The 18,988-nt window shown below is 41.8% G+C and overlaps 1 protein-coding gene across 1 annotated transcript; it reads right to left on the bottom strand.

Annotated features, from left to right (window-relative positions):
• Positions 1-564: 564 nt before the first annotated feature.
• On the bottom strand, positions 565-18,295 carry pygmb (phosphorylase, glycogen, muscle b). Its single transcript, XM_051428541.1, has 20 exons — positions 17,952-18,295; positions 15,193-15,294; positions 14,159-14,237; positions 13,946-14,049; positions 10,357-10,488; positions 9,263-9,374; positions 8,957-9,039; positions 8,541-8,684; positions 8,229-8,321; positions 7,517-7,663; positions 7,218-7,381; positions 6,937-7,051; positions 5,485-5,586; positions 5,247-5,394; positions 5,101-5,159; positions 4,866-5,007; positions 4,446-4,653; positions 3,853-3,987; positions 3,560-3,626; positions 565-2,378 (listed from the first exon to the last, which is right to left on the bottom strand). Exons 1-20 carry the CDS (start codon positions 18,192-18,194, stop codon positions 2,229-2,231), a joined length of 2,529 nt encoding a protein of 842 aa, XP_051284501.1. The 5' UTR covers positions 18,195-18,295; the 3' UTR covers positions 565-2,228.
• Positions 18,296-18,988: the final 693 nt, after the last annotated feature.

Raw genomic sequence — 18,988 nt, 5'->3', positions numbered from 1 at the left:
ATGATTGCTGGAGTGTGTGCTGATGCAGTTTGAGATGAAATTGGTTTCTCACATCTTTGCATCTGTAAAACCAATTTATTTATATTTAATTTATATTTATAGTTACTAATGTTGACATAACTTTATGACTAACAATTTAGTTCATTGATTTATTGTTGTTTTTAGTTCATATAGACATTTTAAGTGTTTATTAATGTACGTCATTTGTACATTACTTAATTGTGTTTTACTATATTGCCATCTGTTTATACAGCAGCTTCCACTTATGGATGTCTACAGGAGGAGGTTAAATGAATAACATAAATCTGCATACAACTACATTACAGTGTGTTATCAGCCATATATTGAATGTTTATATACTGCTTATACATTTTAAATAAGAGGGGTTAAAAGTTTGAATAAAAACTGTAGTCTGAAAACAGATCACATTTGTCCAGGTATTCTTTCTTTGGACCAGGATTGTTAGAGAAACCTTAGTCTTTCTTATCCTAAACCTTACAGGGACAGCTTTGTTTCTGTGCGTCACTGCAATGGTACAAAAGTGAATTGAGACATCTTGACAAGTTGTTGAAGTAGTTTTGTCATTTATTGACCAAAAAAAAGAAAAGCACTGACTGAGGTTCAATGGAGTGGACAGGTGTTTCTGCAGCTGGCACCACAGCAGTCAGACAGACAGTCATATGCAGGAGCTGAAGCAGGACAGTATGTCGTTACAGTACATCAATCGAACTGATACGCACAGTGCAATGGACTCTATGTTATACACACAAACAAACTACACAGAATACACACACCTTCCAAAGATAAATTCAGTCACTTAGGTTTTAGGCAGAGAAGGCTTTGTTAATTTCTAACACAGGCCACTTTTAGGAACAGAGTACAGTAGAATGAGACACAAACATGCTGAGGAGGTCACAGATAAACTGGTGCGTCAATACATCAGCATCGCACGGCTCCCCTGACCATTAATGATAATACACACACACAAACGGATATACTCAGCAAACACCATAAAACACTGACAGAGCAGTCTTTGAAAATGAAATATTAATAAGAACATTAATCTGCAGTGAATATGGAGGCATGGCTTCCTTCCAACACCATCCACTCACAGTGCTGCAGCGAGGCTGTGGTGCATGTTACCCACTGTGTGTCCCCTCTCTTCATTGGAAGACATGGGTTGGTTTAAAACCATAACAGTGCTGAGGTTTAATGGCATATTTGCTGGGTTTTTGTAGCCATACTGGCTCAGAAGTAGAAGGGGAATGTAGTTAGAATTCACCGTTCCTAAGTACCGCCCCTTTTTGCTCTGTGCTCCAATAACAGTTGAGCAAGCCTCGGTCAACTTCCTCCTCCCCTGTACATAAATGTGCTATGTGCTGTGCTCGTCTTTATTTAAAATACAACCACATTTTGAAGATGGTTGAAAGTTAAAAGCGACATATAGTCAAATCTGAAGTTAGCCAATGTTAGCAAACTAGCTCAATTAACTAGCTTATTAGCTAGTGTTTAGCGATCATTAAACTAGCCAGCTAATGATTAAAGTAAATTTGCTAGGTAGTTGGCTATCTATCTAGGTCTTTTATCATCTTAAGTTAGCTAATGTTAGAAAAACAAGTTAGATAGCATTTTGCTAACATTAGATAACTTCAGATTTGACTATATGTCGCTTTTAACTTTCAACCATCTTCAAAATGTGGTTGTCTTTTAAATAAAGACGAGCACAGCTCATAGCACATTTATGTACAGGGAAGGAGGAAGTTGACAGAGGTTCCAAAAAGGGGCGGGGTTTAGGAAGGGTCAACTGTGGTTCAAATCACTGCTGTGTGAAAACTGTAGTACGGGATTCTGAGTTGGATTAAAGATATAGTCTAACAAAATAAGGAAGTACGTCTTTAATGCTTTTACTACAACTGAAGAATCCCATGATTCCAAAGTAATTCAAGGCTTTCTCTTAGCTGCTGAAAGGCTGACGTGGAGTTACAAGGTTTTCACTCAACAGTGACAGTATGCATTGCTGGTGCACAGAGGAAAAAAAATACAGATTCTGAATAAGCCCATTTCAATACATGTTGGTGCAGGATGAACAGGAAGTAATAGAGGTTGTACAGAGGTCAGTGATGTAAAGAAACAATGCCACAGTACACAGTGAAAAAGCTACAGGGGTATTCACCAGTGGTCAGACCACATGGTGGGCTACAGTGAGGTGGGGGAGAGGCAGATAAGGTTTAGCGAGGATCATCAGGAGCGGCGATCTTCTCCAAACTGGGCTCCATGCCCCAGATCTCCCTGGCATACTGGGAGATGGTGCGGTCACTGGAGAATTTACCACAGCCGGCGATGTTATGGATCACCATCTTGGTCCACTCTTTAGGGTTCTGTTAACACACAGGGAGAGGAGGATGTAAAACAAGATTCCTCAGAGAAAATATATAGTAGTGTAGTTTAGCAAAGTACAGTAAAGTACTGTATACTATAGTACAGTACCCCATCAGGGGTTCCCAAACTTTTTCATGTGAAGGGTCCCCACAGAACATGCACATTAGACCAAAGAACCCCAGTTTGAGAGAATTTTGTCTTGCGGAATCCCCTTTGAGTCTTTTTTTTTTTTTTTAGGTTTAAAAATGATAAAGTTCATAAAAAAATTTGATAAAAGCTGGGGACCCCTACAAACCACTCAAGGACCCCTGTGGGTCCCTGAACCCTAGTTTGAAAACCTCTGCCCTATAGCATATATAATACAGTATAGTACAGCGCAGCACTATAGTGCAGTATAATGACATTATATTAACAACTGATTACAGTTATGTATGCCTTATTTATGAGCTGATGTTGGAGCATCCACACTGAGCCTGAGTGCAGTCACTTTGGTGTTCCCCCGATTTGCAGTTCCAGACAATTTTGTTTTTTTAATTACACATTCCTCTGGCTTAATAATGCTTCGATTGTAAAACACATGGACAGAAACATTTATGTCTAAACTTTGATCAAATATGCATTTTGGCTTTGCATGGTATAGTATAGTATAGTATTAATTAATAAATAATAAAATAATAAAATTAATATTAATATTAAGGTTACTTTATATGATCTTCCTTGCCATCTTTACTATTTGAGCTTTAGACATGAGTGTTGGTGATACCACAACGAAAGATGGACTCCATAGTAGCTCTATAAAAAATGCACTATATATTCCTGCAGACCAACTCAGTACATTAATGTATGGAAAACTGAAAAAGTTGTGTATAGTGTCATGTAGTACGTTATTGCCCTCTTAACTGATGGGTCACCACCCAAGAGTGTGTGGTCAAAAAAAAAAGTAAATCTTATTTTTAGTTATGATCATTTTATTCATAATCAATAGAATCAGCAGCATGCAGTTGATCATACTTTATTACCAGGGTAATGTGATCTGATTGCAGGGTGTATGTGTATATTTTATGTAAGAGAAGGTCATGATGGGTTTACTAGCCTATCTGAATACTTTTGTTGGGTTTGAAGTCTATAAAAGTGGGTTGCGACTTGGCTCATGTTGACTTCCTCTTGCTGATGTACTGACCTTATAGAGTGCGCTGACTTTCTCTTGACATTTGATGTAGTCTTCATAGTCGGCAAACACCTTGAACCTGCAGACATACAGTTCCACACAGATGAGATGAAGCATTCTAATATGAATGAATTTGAGACATTAATGTGATCCACAACTTTACATCACATAACTAAAGAAGTGTGTCATTGTCAAGTGTCATTAGCAGACGTTTGGCAGTGATAGACTGAAGACACTGCAGGGCTGTGAACATACAGGACAGACAGTGGGCAGATTCCTTAGAGTCAGCATTAGTGTGCTCTGACCTGTCGTGGTGCATCAGCATGTTGACAAGGTCTTTGAACAGGTCGGGCTGGCCGGGGCTGAAGGTGTCTCCAGATATCTGGTCCATTGCCTGCTTCAGCTCAGGGATACGGTTGTAGTACGACACAGCGTCATAGCTGAGGACATACGACATTCAAAAACAGGTATTATGTAACAACATGGATGAATATTAGCCTAAAATCTGGCCCAGCACAGCTTTAATTATGCATTAAAAACAAAACAGCAGACATTCTGACATTAACTAGAATTCTGCACAGATTTAAACCCCATGTGGTACATTTGAGACCTGAACCTGACCAGAGACCCTGAAATGTTTCCATTCCACAGGAACCTTATAGGATGGTTGTTCCAGGTATTAGTCAAACCCTCAGGTGTTAACAGGAAGTCAAAAAGTCTAGATTTTGATTGGACAACACATATTAATTATTAATTATTATTTTTTTCTTTGGCAAATGACCATGAAATAAAAGACAATGGCCTTTGAAGTGTCCATTATTAGGAATTAATGGACAATGGGGAGGTCATTATCCTTTAATGTTTAAGGTCATTCCACTCACACCGTTGTGATGCTCACCCCTTCTTGTCCAGAGCCTCCACATCTTCCACCCTCATGCCGAAGATGAAGAGGTTCTCCTCTCCAGCTTCCTCTGCCATTTCCACGTTGGCTCCGTCCATGGTGCCGATGGTGAGGGCTCCGTTCAGCATGAACTTCATGTTTCCGGTGCCAGAGGCCTCAGTGCCCGCCGTGGAGATCTGCTCTGACAGGTCAGATGCAGGGATGACTGCAGATAGGAGACAGGTGGAAAGGTCCAGAACTTCAGTTTCTCTTTATCCAATTTTTTATTTAACATGAAGCCAAAGTTTCCAAATGCTATATGCTTATGCTATCTCATCATTGGTATTGGGTGCTACAGAAATATTTGGGTCTGTACCAAAGTAGTACTCTGATAATTTAACAATACGTATTAAAGCTGTTCTGAACAGCATCCATTACCCTTCTCAGCCAGAGTCACCCGATAGTTCTCCAGGAAGATGACTTTGAGGCGATCTCCAACCACAGGGTCGTTATTGACGATGTCTCCAATGGATGTGATCAGCTTGATGATCATCTTGGCAGTGTGGTAACCTGGAGCTGCCTGGAATCGCAGAGGACAATCATGTTGAGAAGCATTAAATAAACAGCTTCTAAACACTGTTGGCAGATTATACACACCTTCAGTGGTACTCACCTTTCCACCAATCATGATAGTCCTTGGGGTCCATGACTTGTTGGGTTCCTTCTTGATTCCTGATTAAAAACAGACAGACAAAAGTTTTCCTTTCTGAATCCATGTATATTTTCTAAAACACTGCCAGTAACAGAGCCAACACCCACGGTTGTACAGTGTGATGATGTGCAGGCAGTTGAGCAGCTGTCTCTTGTACTCGTGGATCCTCTTCACATGGACATCAAACATGGAGTTGGGGTTGATCTTCACATTGTAGTGCTCTTCAAGATACGCAGCAAACTTCATCTTGTTCTCCTAAAATGTTGAGGCCATACAGAGGAATGAGATTAAAAAAATAGAAAAAGACAGGAAAGTGATCTTTCTTTAAGCGTTCTCAGCTCTCACCTGTTTGATTTTGGCAACATCCCGAATGAAGGAGTCATCGTCCACAAATTCCAGAAGCTGCTTCAGCTGGTCCAGGTCGCGGATGTAGTCTTCACCAATCCTCTAAATAACACGATTACCACATAAAAGCAGTATTATTTGACATGTGGGGGGAGGCACTGGTTCTCACAGTAAGTATTAAACACAGAAACACAGGAGTCTCCTGGGTCATTCAATAGTATGTATGTATGATGCATTATTGCTGTGGTAGCTATGTTCATATTAGATATTCAGTGGTAAATGTAATCTTCACTACTAGAATAAATGCCAAACATAATCATATTTCTTCCAAGAAACATCAGAAGTTTATTGATATAAGCAATTAAAGCACCAGGGCGGAGGAGAAAACCACAGGATAAGAAGAGACTGTTGCTATGGTTACACTAGGAACAGAGCTCACAAGGCTTTACAGTGATTGTGAGTGTCTATTAATGATGACTTAAAGGCATAGCATGCAGGATTTGTCCACAGTCGTTTGTATGAGTCTATAATTTTTTTTTTATTATTTTTTAGGAAAGTATGCCATTAAAAGCAGTGGGTAATTTTTATAAAAATAACTTTGTCATATTGCCTGACAGTAGTACACAGGTGATCCAGATGTTCTGGTTTCACTTTTAAGGAGCTGTTCTGTCGCTGCATGCACACCGTGCAGCTGCTGCCTGGATGCTTTTATTCCTAGAAACAATGCTGTATTAAGTTACTGCTAATGAAAACTGAACATTTCCTACAGCTTCCCATTAAAAAGCATCTAACTGGTGAAGTCACAGGAAGTGCAAAGTGTTTGTCAGTTAGCTTGACACTGACACACTTTTAGTTTGTTTTTACATCAGTTGTAAAAATTTCGGGGAATGATGGAACAAGAAGGAGCAGCCACAGTGAGCTGTTAGAGGAAGAGCTGCAGGCAACACGCTGCACACCTCCAACCTCTCAGCCAGGTCACAAAAGCTACTGTCACTGACGCTGTTCACAGACTCGTGTTGTGCGCAGCATAAAATCAGATCACAGTTACTCACAGAATAATGGAAAAAGGCCTTGTTTATCAAAAAGACAGTTTGTTTTGCTGCCTGTAATCGTGAAATAAATCAGGATCTCAATGTTGATCTAAATAATTGTGATGATCATTTGCAGCCCTAGTATAAACAACAAGTAGGCAGGTCAGCCACTCATTGCTCAACAGGTCAAACGTTCCACATCTATTTTCTGGCAAACAGAGCAGGGACACTATAGACATTAGATTACCATTCTATGGGAGATATGTGGTCAGAGGGTGAAAACTGACATCATTTCTATCAAAGAACCAGGTATTCTCTAACAAAGTAGTTCATCTATTGTATCTATCCAATCAGCACAGAAAATAACTCCTCTCTCTTCTCACCTCTATATTCAGTGTGCATGAAAAAGAAACAAACACACCTCTGCGATGACCTCAGCCAGGCCAGGGTTGCACATGACCAGCCAGCGCCTGGGTGTGATGCCATTGGTCTTGTTCTGAAACTTCTGAGGGTCGGTTTCATAGAAATCCTTGAACCTGAGGAGGAGCACAGGAGAACACCAAATTAACCTCAAGGCTCATGAACTGCATCTCTTTTGTTTTTGGATGTCAAATCTAATTATGGCCTGAGGCGTCTTTATAGTGAGGTTATACTAGCAAACACAAGCGAGAGAGGAGGTGAGGGCGAGCTGGTTTTTCCTACACAGTGTTTTTGATGATTTCAGAGTGGATGCGGGCCACTCCATTGACAGCGTGAGATCCCACAATGCACAGGTGAGCCATGTTGATCTTCTTGACGTCCCCTTCCTCGATCAGGGACATTCGGCGCAAGCGGTCAAGATCTCCAGGGTAAAGCTTGGTGATGCGCTGGTGGGGCGAAAGACAGATGTCTCAGTAGACATACAGAGCAGAGCTGAAGACTTGAGTCTCAGTCCAGTCTCAAGTCTAAATATCACCTAAATGCCTCAAATGCTCACAAATGTACACTCAGCCCCCTCGTACCTCCAGGTGCCTCCGGTTGATCTCGTAGATGATCTCCAGGTGACGAGGCAGGAGGTTTTGGAAGAGGTCGATGGGCCAGCGCTCCAGGGCTTCGGGCAGGACGGTGTGGTTGGTGTAGGCACAGGTACGAACCACAATGTCCCAGGCCTGGACACAGAGAGGATGGGACCAGAGACATTATCACACATACTCACATCTATCTCAGACTCACGCTGAAACTGTCACCATGGATTTAAAATGTGTATATGTTAACATAAAACATATGGATATAACTATATTGGCAAGTTCATTTGCTAACATTCTGTCACAGTGCCTGACTTCAGCCTTGACTCATGATGAGTCATTCTGCTGTGGTCGACGTGCTGCCATGTCATTGTGACTGCACCGCTGAAGGATGCAAAGAGACAGAATTGCTACACAAGTGACCACAGAACAACTCGGTTAAACTGCAGCAGTTACACTTTTTGCATGGTGAGAAGCATGAGTGAGTGTGGAGTCATTGGCTCACACTTTTAGACAGTCTCTGCTCCTGGGTGAGGAGTTCAAACCTTGCCTTTCCCCTGGCCTATCACTGTAGTGAGGTAGGAGGTTGTCAAGTTGAACCAACTCTGAGCCGGCACTAGTATCAGCCCAGGACTAACTCTAGGTTGCGATACTGGAAAGATGATCCAACAAGCTCTTTGTTTTAAGCATACTGAGGCCTGGGCTGTACCTTCTCCCAGCTGAGTTTCTCCATGTCCACCAGGATCCTCATCAGCTCAGGGATGGCCATAGCAGGGTGGGTGTCATTCAGCTGGATGGCCACCTGCAGACCACAGACAGACAAACACAAAGAATAGTATAGTTGTACAGGTTCAGGAGGGACACACGGACACACACAGACAGACACACACACGTGATCTAAAAGGGTAATCTGATCATCATCAAAATCTAGATTTCCAAGGCAACAAAGATTTAGAACAAACTATCAAATACACTGCAATCTGTAACATATCATAATTTGATATGTTACTATATCTCTCACCTTGTCTGGCAGCGTAGAAAGGTCAAGACGCACAAACTCTGTGGAGCCAAACTTGGAGGCTTTGAATCGACGGATGATGTCTTGAAGAGTTGCTGCTACGACAAAGTACTCCTGCTTCAGACGCAGCTCCTTCCCTTCAAAGAACTGACCAACAAAGACAGTGTGGAAAGCTGTTAAAGCGAGCGTCTCATCTTCAGCTAGACCTCCAAATAAAGTGGTTAACTGGAGAGTCTGGATAAACTTTTGACTTATTTGACCATCTGAGTTTCTAAGTACAATGCTACCATGACTGATGCCAAAACTACAAAAACAAGACCCAAGATTGGAATAAACTGGGATGACCTGAGATAACTTCTGTTATGAATTAGCGCTATACAAATAAAATTGAATTGGTGTACAACAATAAATCCACTCACGTTGTCGTTGGGGTAGAGAACCCTGGAGATGTTCTCAGCCAGGTTTCTGTCCAGCACAGCCTGAATGTAGCCGCCGACGTTAACTGTGGGACCACAGCAGTCAGTCAGGATCACATTCTTCATAGTTTCTTCTCATTATGCAACACTAATTGTGTTCAGTATGATGGTTAAGTATAATGTTATAAAGAGTTTGGTCTAGACCTGCTCTATTTGAAAAGTGTCCTGACATAACTTCTGTTATGAATTGCCGCTATACAAATAAAACTGAATTGAATTAAGTTTAGCAGTACAGATGGCAGTACTCACAATCTTTGAGGTTAAAGTCACACGGGGCCTTAGCGGACCACAGTCTCATGGTGTTGACAATGTTGTTCCTGTAGCCGGGGACTGGGGTGTCATAGGGAAGAGCCAGGACCACCTGGAACAAAATCACATCAAAATTTACATTATATACAGCGCTAGTATTCCATAATTCTCTGTGTTTTTGAAAATGTTATCTGTGAGATTAGACTGACAAGAGCTTGTTAATGTCAATATGGTCTCTGTTAGTTTGTCCACTAGAGGGCACTGATGAGTTCATTTTCCACACTGTAAACTGTCCTGCACGCTACATGTGTTGGATCACTGTTCTTAAAACAAAAAATAATAATAGGAATCCTTTATGAATTAAGTTCTATTTGGTTGTTTATTTTGAAAAGAGAGTCTCAAATATTGGGCTCAAAAATCCAGAATCAGTCGATCTTCAATTTAAAGAGACAGTTCACACCAAAATCAGATTCTACCTCTTTCTTGTAGTGCCATCTATCCAGTAAGATTGTTTTGGTGTGACTTACTCTCCAGTGTAATGGAACCAGATGACACTCACTTGTGGTGCCCAAAACCAAAAAATAAAATATATATATATATATATATATATATATATATATATATTTTGAAAAACTCAACAGCAATGTCTTTTTCCATAAATCATGACCCGTTTACTCAACATAATCCACAGAGTTCGTTGTGAGCAGTTTCATGTAGGAACAATTTTCTTTCCAGCAAACCGTAGCTGAAAGTTAGCTATGTCAGCAGTGCTAGGTGAGCTAGCTAAGCTTGGAGGAGGACAACATTTTGTTTACATCCTGCGCTGTTTTGTCAGTGACTAGATGCACGCTCCCTTCTGTGTGGTGATACATAGGAAGATAATAGTTCCTACATGAAACTGCTCACACTTTTGACTTTGAGGTGAACGGCCCCTTTAAATGTCACATACTTATACAACAATTATCATAATTTTTATATCCTTTAATACTTGAATTAAATCTGACCTCATTATAAGCAGTATCTAGCATTAGATGCATTGGGTGACTATTTTCCAGGTCAGCCCTGGTGTCAGATGTGCGTCTGTTCCTGCTAACCTGTGTGTCGACCCACTTCACTCCGTCGGCTGTGTGCTCCACTCTCCCGTAGAAGTGGACCGGGCGCATGTACTCAGGGCGAGCCTTCTCCCAGGGGTTACCGTAACGCAGCCAGTCGTCAGCTTCTTCCACCTGTGGAGACATGTCGCTGGGATGATCTCGAATGTGCCGGCCTATTACCTATTGGTACTGTATTTTGCACTGTAAATGCTGGGCCTGAACAAAAACAACCAATCAGAGCTAAGAAAGATGGTTGATTGTTGAGTCTCATTCTCAGGATGTCAAATACCAACACTGGGAATTACACTCAACAATCAACTTCAAGCCCCCAACCCAAAGGATCTTTTTATCTTTCTTGGCTTTGATTGGTTGTTTTCGTACAGGCCTGGTGGATTCTCACAAATACCATTAGGAGCACTAGGAGGAGCCAGAGGAACCTGATTGTTTCACAGATTATCTGTCTCATCTGCTACTGTCAGGATATAGTGAAAGTTTCTGAGAAATCACAGAAATCACATAGGCAAATCACAAAGTCTTTTGTTGAGAAGCAGAGGAAATGCTTTGCACTTGTCACCAGAGTTAGTACACTACTAGTGTTTGGGTACAAAACGAGTGGATCAGTTTTAAGTATTCTAGGGACAGTTGTTCAAAGGTAAACTGATCGGATTTGGGTTATCGGATTGGATCAAATCTTGAAAATGGGTTGTTCAAAAGGGAAAGAAGGAATCTGAAATCAGATTAGATCACGGAATCCTAGTTTTAATCTGGATCAAACCTTCAGTTTGTGTTGTTCAAAACTTGTCAGTAGGATTTGAATAACTTTGATCCAAAAAAACAGGATTATCCTGATCCCAACAGGGGGTAGGATTTCAAGGTGGATTCCAGGAAGAAAATGTAGTAAAACTTAAAATTGGTCAAATAATACATTTGTATCATTTAGTGTATATACTTTTTATATTTTGCACTTGTTTAACCGTTACAGTGATAAAGTAGATAAAGGCTACCAATTAAGCCTTTTAGTATAGTAAAGTAAAAATAAAACAAAAAAGATCTTGTCCCCATGAAATAATCCCCCAAACAGATTTCAATAACAAACAAAAATAATATATTAAATTTTTCTGTCATTCATCACTGTATATTAATTTCAAAGAAACAATCAGAGATGAACCTGTCAATAATTTCTAACAATTGCATCCCTTACTACACGTCCAGTCAGTCCCTCATTCTGACAGAACGCCAGGAGGTTGGTCTGGTTCTTCAACAGGCTCAGGTGCGTCATAAACATCATCACAGAGAGGGACATTGCGCCTGGTAGTGATGTTGTGCAGGACAATACACGCAAGTATTATATTGCATGCTCTGTGTGGTTCCACTCGCAAGTAGTTAAGGCATGCAAAGCGTCTCTTCAGAACTCCATTTAAACGCTCAATTGCACATCTTGTTTTGCAATGAGCAGTGTTGAAGTGTGCCTGCGCAGGTGTGGTTGCTGCAAGAAAAGGAGTCGTCAGCCATGGTAGGAGTGGATAGGCACTATCTCCTAACATTATGCCATCTGGTCGGTTGGTTTGGAGCTCTCTGTATAAAGCACTCTCTCTCAGGATACCTGCATCATGAACAGACCCAGGCCACTTCACGATACAGTTTGTGATGATGAGGTCAGCGTTGCCCACAAGTTGGATGTTGATGCTGCGCCTCCCCTTTCGGTTGATGTACTCCCAAAGACAATACCTGCCATGTCAGCGCCTCTCTCTAAGTCCTCTGAGAAAGGCTGAATATAAGATGGTTGTCAAATACCCACCCACCCATTAGCTGACGTGCTTTGGTTTGTGTTCAATTAAATCCATCATGCCCAAGGCCTATAAATACTATGTTCACTACAACAGATGAGGTGGAACCGTGGACTCAAAAGGACCTAATTGCACTGTTGCAGGAACCCATGCACTGCTGGAGGGTGTTAAGTGCCATTATGCCTCAATAGTAGGAAGCTCTGTTGTGGGTGGAATGGTGACTAACAAAAGGGGGGTTGGAATTTTTGGGTTGAAATCACCCAGAATGTGAATGCAATGGGGTCTGGCCAGAAGAAGACCTTGGAGCAAGTTAAATTTAGATGGAAGAATCTGAGGGCCAGAGCAACAAAGGACCTTGACCCAAACAGGCAACAAACCCTTTAAGAAAGGTGAATACACAGATGTGGTTCTGGACATTATTGGAGGTGAGAACTCTAAAGCTCTGCACGGGATTCAAGGTGTTGTAGGGGATGGTGAGCCTATGATTGTAGAGGAAAGTGAGCCAGTTCCTCCTAATGCAGAGGAAACATTTATTCTGGATCTCAGCCCTATTATTGAAGAACAACCTGGATCCTCACTGGTAGAGCCAGCAGTCACAGGAGCTCAGAAAAGAGGCTTGAAGTGTCCTTTGCCAAATAATAATGATGATGCCTATGAATCACTTCTTAAACAAGACACTGAAAGAGCAGAAGCACAGATACTCCTGGCAGAGGAACAAATCAAGCTAACCAAACTGCAGCAAACCAAAGTGAAACTTCAGATCCGCCTCCGAAAAGCAGGGCTTGAAAATGCTGGTCTCTCCTCCTCAGATGAAGAACCCTGAACATTCTTTATTTTGTTAACTATTCGACATTTAGCCTTTTTTTTTTTTTTTTTTAAGACGTTTTCAAAATATCCACAATGTATTTGTTAATGTATATTTGTTTTTTATTTGTTGTGGCTCAGATGAGGGGTCATAAAAGAAATTATGAATGGAAGTGGATGTTTATGTTATTTTTGTGTTTTGTCTCAAAATAAGAAACACTTACAGTGACCCCATGTTGGCTCTTCTACCTGTTGTTCTTCATATAGCTGGTAGCCCACATTGTGATATGTTGTCACATTTAGAGTACTGGTAATCCGGATTTGGTAATCTTGAAAACTGTATCTGGATCAGGGTGATCCAGACCAATGTTGCTTTGAAAAACCGGCATAAAAGTAAGACGGATTACCTGATCCTGAATAGCAAAAAATGGGATTTCCAAATCAGGATCATTTTGATCCAGATTAAATGTTTTGAACAACTGGTACCTAATAATGAAGGCAGAACAGTGCAGGTCTTTATATGATTAATTATGTGTGCCATCATGCTGGTAAATGGGAGATTTTGGTATGACTTAATTCAAAAATCACAGCAGTATTGATCATAGTCAACTTTTTTGCCTCAACTTTAGTATGAAGTTCTGGAAATCCCCTTAACCAATATCAGTGTTCCATTAAATCCAAACATTTCTTGCACCAAATATTTGGATAAACGCTGGAGGAAAGTTTACTCTCTCTGAGCTACAGGACTCATGTTTGGTTCAGTAACTGTCTCTGCAAGGACAGTTGACTCAGATTTCAGGGAAGTACGGAGGACTTCTTCTGTTGAAAAAAGTAAAATCTTTAAAGTCAAGCTCATGCCAAAGAGTGGAATCAACCATTTAGGTAGGGTAAGGCATCCAAACTTTGTGTATCTACATTAGACTTTCAATTACCATGTTTTCAATGGATCATGATCTAAAGCAGATTTAACTACAGACCCAAGTATAGCAGGAACATACCTGCCAGCCGTTTACGATTTTCTGATTGAAGATGCCAAACTCATAACGGATGCCGTATCCATAAGCAGCCAGACCCAGAGAGGCCATGGAGTCCAGGAAACACGCTGGGGAAAACAACAAGGGGGGTGGGGGGTAGATGCTTGAGACAAGGTTGTCCATAGTACTAAACATCACTGTCTATCAGCAGCCAATCAGGAGGAGGCAGGAGCTCACCAGCCAGACGACCCAGCCCGCCGTTGCCTAGACCAGCATCTTCCTCGATGTCCTGCAGCTCCTCCATGTCCAGACCCAGCTGAGAAACACATCAACACATTCATACTGCGGTAATGCTAATAAAAAGGGACACGCTAGTGCACCTTTAAGACAAATTCAACTAATAAATTAGGGTATGTTGTTGTTATTGTTATCATCACCATCATCATCATCATCATCCCTACCTTGTGATCCCCGGCCCCCTGCAAATGTAGCTGCATCGGTCAATTAAAGAAGAATCGACCATCTATTCTATAGATGTAGTTTTTGGGGATGTTCTGTATTTACATTTCCTTGGAGCCACACTCAAACATCTGCTGTTTGTGCATCCCTGTTCTCTGTTCAGGTGTCCAGTTACTTTTGACTATATAGTTTATTATTTAACTCACTCTCACTCTCTCAAAGTTTTGAATTTAGGACATGAGAAACATGAAAGTGCAGCTCTGTCTCTACCTGTCCTCTGTCACACTGGGAGCAGAGTCTCTCCTCTTCTGGTAGCCAGTTCTGTCTGTGGCGACCCGTTTCTATGGCCAGGCTGTGTTCACTCAGTCTGTATGTTGTCAACAGTTTTCTTAATTTAGGACATTTTATTGTGGTCAGGTAATTTGCCAGTTTGAATTCTCTTTTTAGGGTCAGATAACATTGTAATTTACTTTGTGTTTTGGTCGTTTCTTTCCAGTATTCAATGTATTTTTCTTTTTGCTTGTTGATAATTTGGTTTGGTCTGATTGAGTTGGTGTTGCTGTCCTGAGGCTGTTGGGGACATGATACTGCAGAGAGCCTCAGGACCAGCTGGCTGAGGGGACTCTTCTCTGGTTTCAGCTCCTGGTATGTTAGGGCTTTGTGATGGTATGTCTGGGGGTTAACTGATTTTAAGTGATTGTAAAACTTAATTGATCTTTTTCTCTCGCTCTCTCTCTCACTGAGCGTGTGATCCATACAGAGAAGAGGCTGGTTTCCTTCGTACCTGCATGTCCCCCAATCCTTTACCTCACCTGGTATGTGGCTTCGTCGCAGGCGTTCTCCAAAGCCAGGTTAACCATGGTGTTCTGCAGAGTTCGGCCCATGTAAAACTCCAGGGAGAGGTAGTAGACACGCTGCAGGAAAAGAGAGAAAAACAACCCGTAAAAAGGGTGACAAAAGTCTCCTCAGTCCTGGTCCAGTACAGTGTGTTGTAGAAACTTGAAGCCACCAGTGCATATCCACTGAGAATGGACTTTACAGTGAAGGAGGAGACAGCTTGTGTCCAACAGGAAAACTAACAACATTTGCATATTCAGAGATTCTGGAAATTTAAATGAGGTAGAAGGGGTAGACGCAGATTTATTGCAGGGAAAAAAAAAAAACATAAGACACACATTATAATTCCAAGCAGACTGTTGTATACATGTCTTAAAGCTGCAGTATAATTTTATAAAAAAATGTTTATTATACTATACCCTGACAGTAGTAAACGAGAGAGATAATCTGTGGGGGGGGGGGAGAAAAAAAAAAATCTGGTTCCTCTGACTCCTCCTAATGGTATTTGCAAAAATCCACCGGCCTGGATGAAAACAACCAATCAGAGCCAAGAAAGTGTTTCATTCTAAGGCTGTCAAATATCAGTGCTGGAAATGAGATTCAACAGTTATAAGTTATCTTCAAGCCAACAGCCCAAAGCGTCTTTTCCATCTTTCTTGGCTCTCATTGGTTGGTCATTTTGGCCCGGTGGATTCTTGCAAACACCATTAGGAGCACTAGGAGGAGCCAGAGGAACCTGATTTTTTCACAGATTATCTGTCTCATGTCAGGATATAGTGAACGTTTCAGCAAATATGACAAAAAGTTATTTTCATAAAAGTTACCTACTGCAGCTTTAATACATGTCTGGAGGGGATCTTTATCTCGATACAAAAACATTCGCCAAAGCTGATAAATATCTGTTTCGTCTCAAATTTAAGAGGATGAAAAAGATTCAAAATAGTGCACTAAAACTCGGTGCACACATTCTCAGGAGGACATTAATAATAACACAAATGTTCTCCATTTGGTGTCCCTTGTGCAACATTATCTCTGGCAGAAAACAACAGCTGCTGTCAGAGGCAACAACAGCAGGGCTATAACTGGCAGCTCCTCCAACAATATCTCTTACACTTCACAGAGAAGTGGATCAAACCACGAGCCTGGCGGTAACACAGCACAATGCCTCCTTACAGCTCTGAGCGTGTCATAGTGGACGCAGACTTCCAGAATGAACATACAGTACATACTTTAGATAATGCTTCAAACTGTACCAGGATATGTCAATCTATGGATTTTATGTGTCCGAGCTGACATTTTGGCAGCCTCTCTGACCTTGTGCCATGTGACATTTTTGATCCTGCTGCTGACTGAAGGCAGAGGTCACATAAAAAAGCAGACATGGAAATGACAAAGGCATTCAGCGGTCAGTATAAATAGGAGAGGAGGGTCTGTGCTGCTTTTCTAAAGGTCGCACTGATTTCCTGCGAATGACGGTCCATGTTTCTAACAGTATGTAGGTTTGTTGTGTGATGGGATTATTAAGCTTTTGATGCAATCAACACAGTATGAACTACAGCTACAACAATTAGTCATGAACTATTACAATAACTGCCAACTATTTTGAGAATTTATTTGTCGTTATGAGTCATTTTTTAAGACAAAATGTGTAAATTATCTGATTAGACCTCATCAAGGTATATGATGCTCAAGCGAGCTGCCACTTGAGGCTGTCTCCAGCAGTGAGTCAATCTCCATAAGGCCCTATATTAAAATGCCCACCTTTACAGCAGAAATATGTTTACAGCACCCTCCCCTTCTATATGATAGTTTACATTAGGTACAATTCATTTAAAATCAATAATGTATACTTTTCATATGAGAGAAAATAGCACATGCACAGTCAGTCAGCTGCTTTTGACCATCAATCCATCACATAAAGTTGTGTGCAGCTGAACTAAGCCTGGCTGCACAGACTGAGGCTGTAACAATGGACCCATCAATCAATGAGCATTAGTCATCACAAACAATAAGGATGTTTGTGATGACTAATAAGCTGGATGAACTGTGAAGTTTAACCAGACTCAGATCACAGTGCAGCAGACAGTGCAGCCTTGTTCATTATACAGGCGATGGCTCTTTAAATTCTCCATCCAGCCTCCTGTTGCAGTAAAACAAGGAAGCTGAGTGCTGCTGGGTATTCAGTAGATGAGTTGAGGTGAATATTGGGGGGGGGCTCACTTCATCTGCCCTTTTTAGTTGTGTGTGGCCATTTTGTGATGCGCAGTGTGTACTGATGGGGATGGACGGACGGCGTTACGTAACACACATTGTAGCAACCAGTTGAGTGTCCTAATTCCACACACAGTGGGAAGATACAGGTTTACTAAATGTGAGGCCGCGAGCGTCGCCCTCAGTGCGCGCGCTACATCACTCCAAGGTTACCGAGGCGGACGCAGACGCACGAGCCGCCGGTTATGTAACAGACAGCTGTGATGGATGTCAGCGTGGACAGGACTCCCCACTGAGCCGCACTCGCTGTTCCAGCGCACAATATGCGTAAAGACTGAGCAACAGGAACATTACTATAAAAGGATATACAGAGCAACGCCGCAAAGAGCTCGCGCGCACAATCACACAGACAGACGCGCACGCGGGGCCATCAACTGTGCTGCTGCAGCGCTGCGTCCCCTCCCACTGCTCCCAGGTCAGCTGTGTGTACGTGCAGGACTGCGGCCCCGGCCCCGCTGCTTACTTTCGGGTCTTTCTCATAGTAATGCTGCTGCGTCCGGATCCAGCGGCCCACCAGGTAGTCCCGGACCGTGTTTGCCAGGGCAAAGTAGTAGTCCCGTTTGGTGGCCACGTTCCGGTCTTTCACCAGGGTAAAGTGGAGGTGCCGGTTGAAATTAGTTTTCAGGTCCGCGACGTTCTCCACCCCGGCTAGTCCGCGGACCGAGATCTGCTTCCTCTTGTCCTGGTCTGTGAGTGGCTTGGCCATGTTTGCTGGTGGCTTCTGGTGACTTTGTACTGAGCGTTGAGTTAACCCGGCAGCCTACCCGCCCCTCTTCACACTGAGCGCAGACAGCCGGTGGGACGTCGCCGTCCAGCCTCTTTTATACGTCAAGCGCTCAGCGTCAAGACGGACGGAGGAAAACCATTTCCGGTACGCACTTTGAAAATAAAACCAATTTGCCTCAGAACGGGGAATACACGATTTAAAACTGCGTCACACGGTTAATTTCCCTTCATAAACAGCAGGTAAAGGAGGTATTTATGTCCAGACTGCAGATAAATCACTAGGAGCTTAAGACTGCATTTCCTTCTAATATGTTGGTCAATTAGCTTGTAAAATGTACGGAGACCATTTGTAAACGCTCCTTTATTTTAGCACCAAGATGACATCCTTTCCGGTCTTAAACTCGTTACCTTGACATTGTTCTCTATAAACTCAGTGCGGAACTACTTTGCAGGACAGGAAGGAACTGTACCCGATGTACATTTGGATCATTTTTAGACCAATATATGCATTGAGTTAGAATAATGCTATGTTAACATGTATTTTGTGAGCAAAAATATTAAACATTCAAGTTCATTCTTGGCCTTGAACACTGTATTTGGACTGGAGAAAAAAAATATCTAAAGCTCAATTTAGGCCCTTTCTTTTTCCACACTTCAATCCCATTTTACAGTCTTAATGGACAGTTTGCTTGGATTGTAACATAAAAATGCCATAACTGAACAATGTATTTGCTGAGGAAGACTATGAAATCTGGTGCAAAGCTGCAGGGAAAC

Source organism: Dicentrarchus labrax, unplaced genomic scaffold (assembly GCF_905237075.1).
Source record: "Dicentrarchus labrax unplaced genomic scaffold, dlabrax2021, whole genome shotgun sequence".
NCBI classification, from domain to species: Eukaryota; Metazoa; Chordata; class Actinopteri; family Moronidae; genus Dicentrarchus; species Dicentrarchus labrax.
The sequence above is the reverse complement of the archived record's forward strand: the minus strand, read 5'-3'. Positions and strand labels throughout refer to the sequence as shown.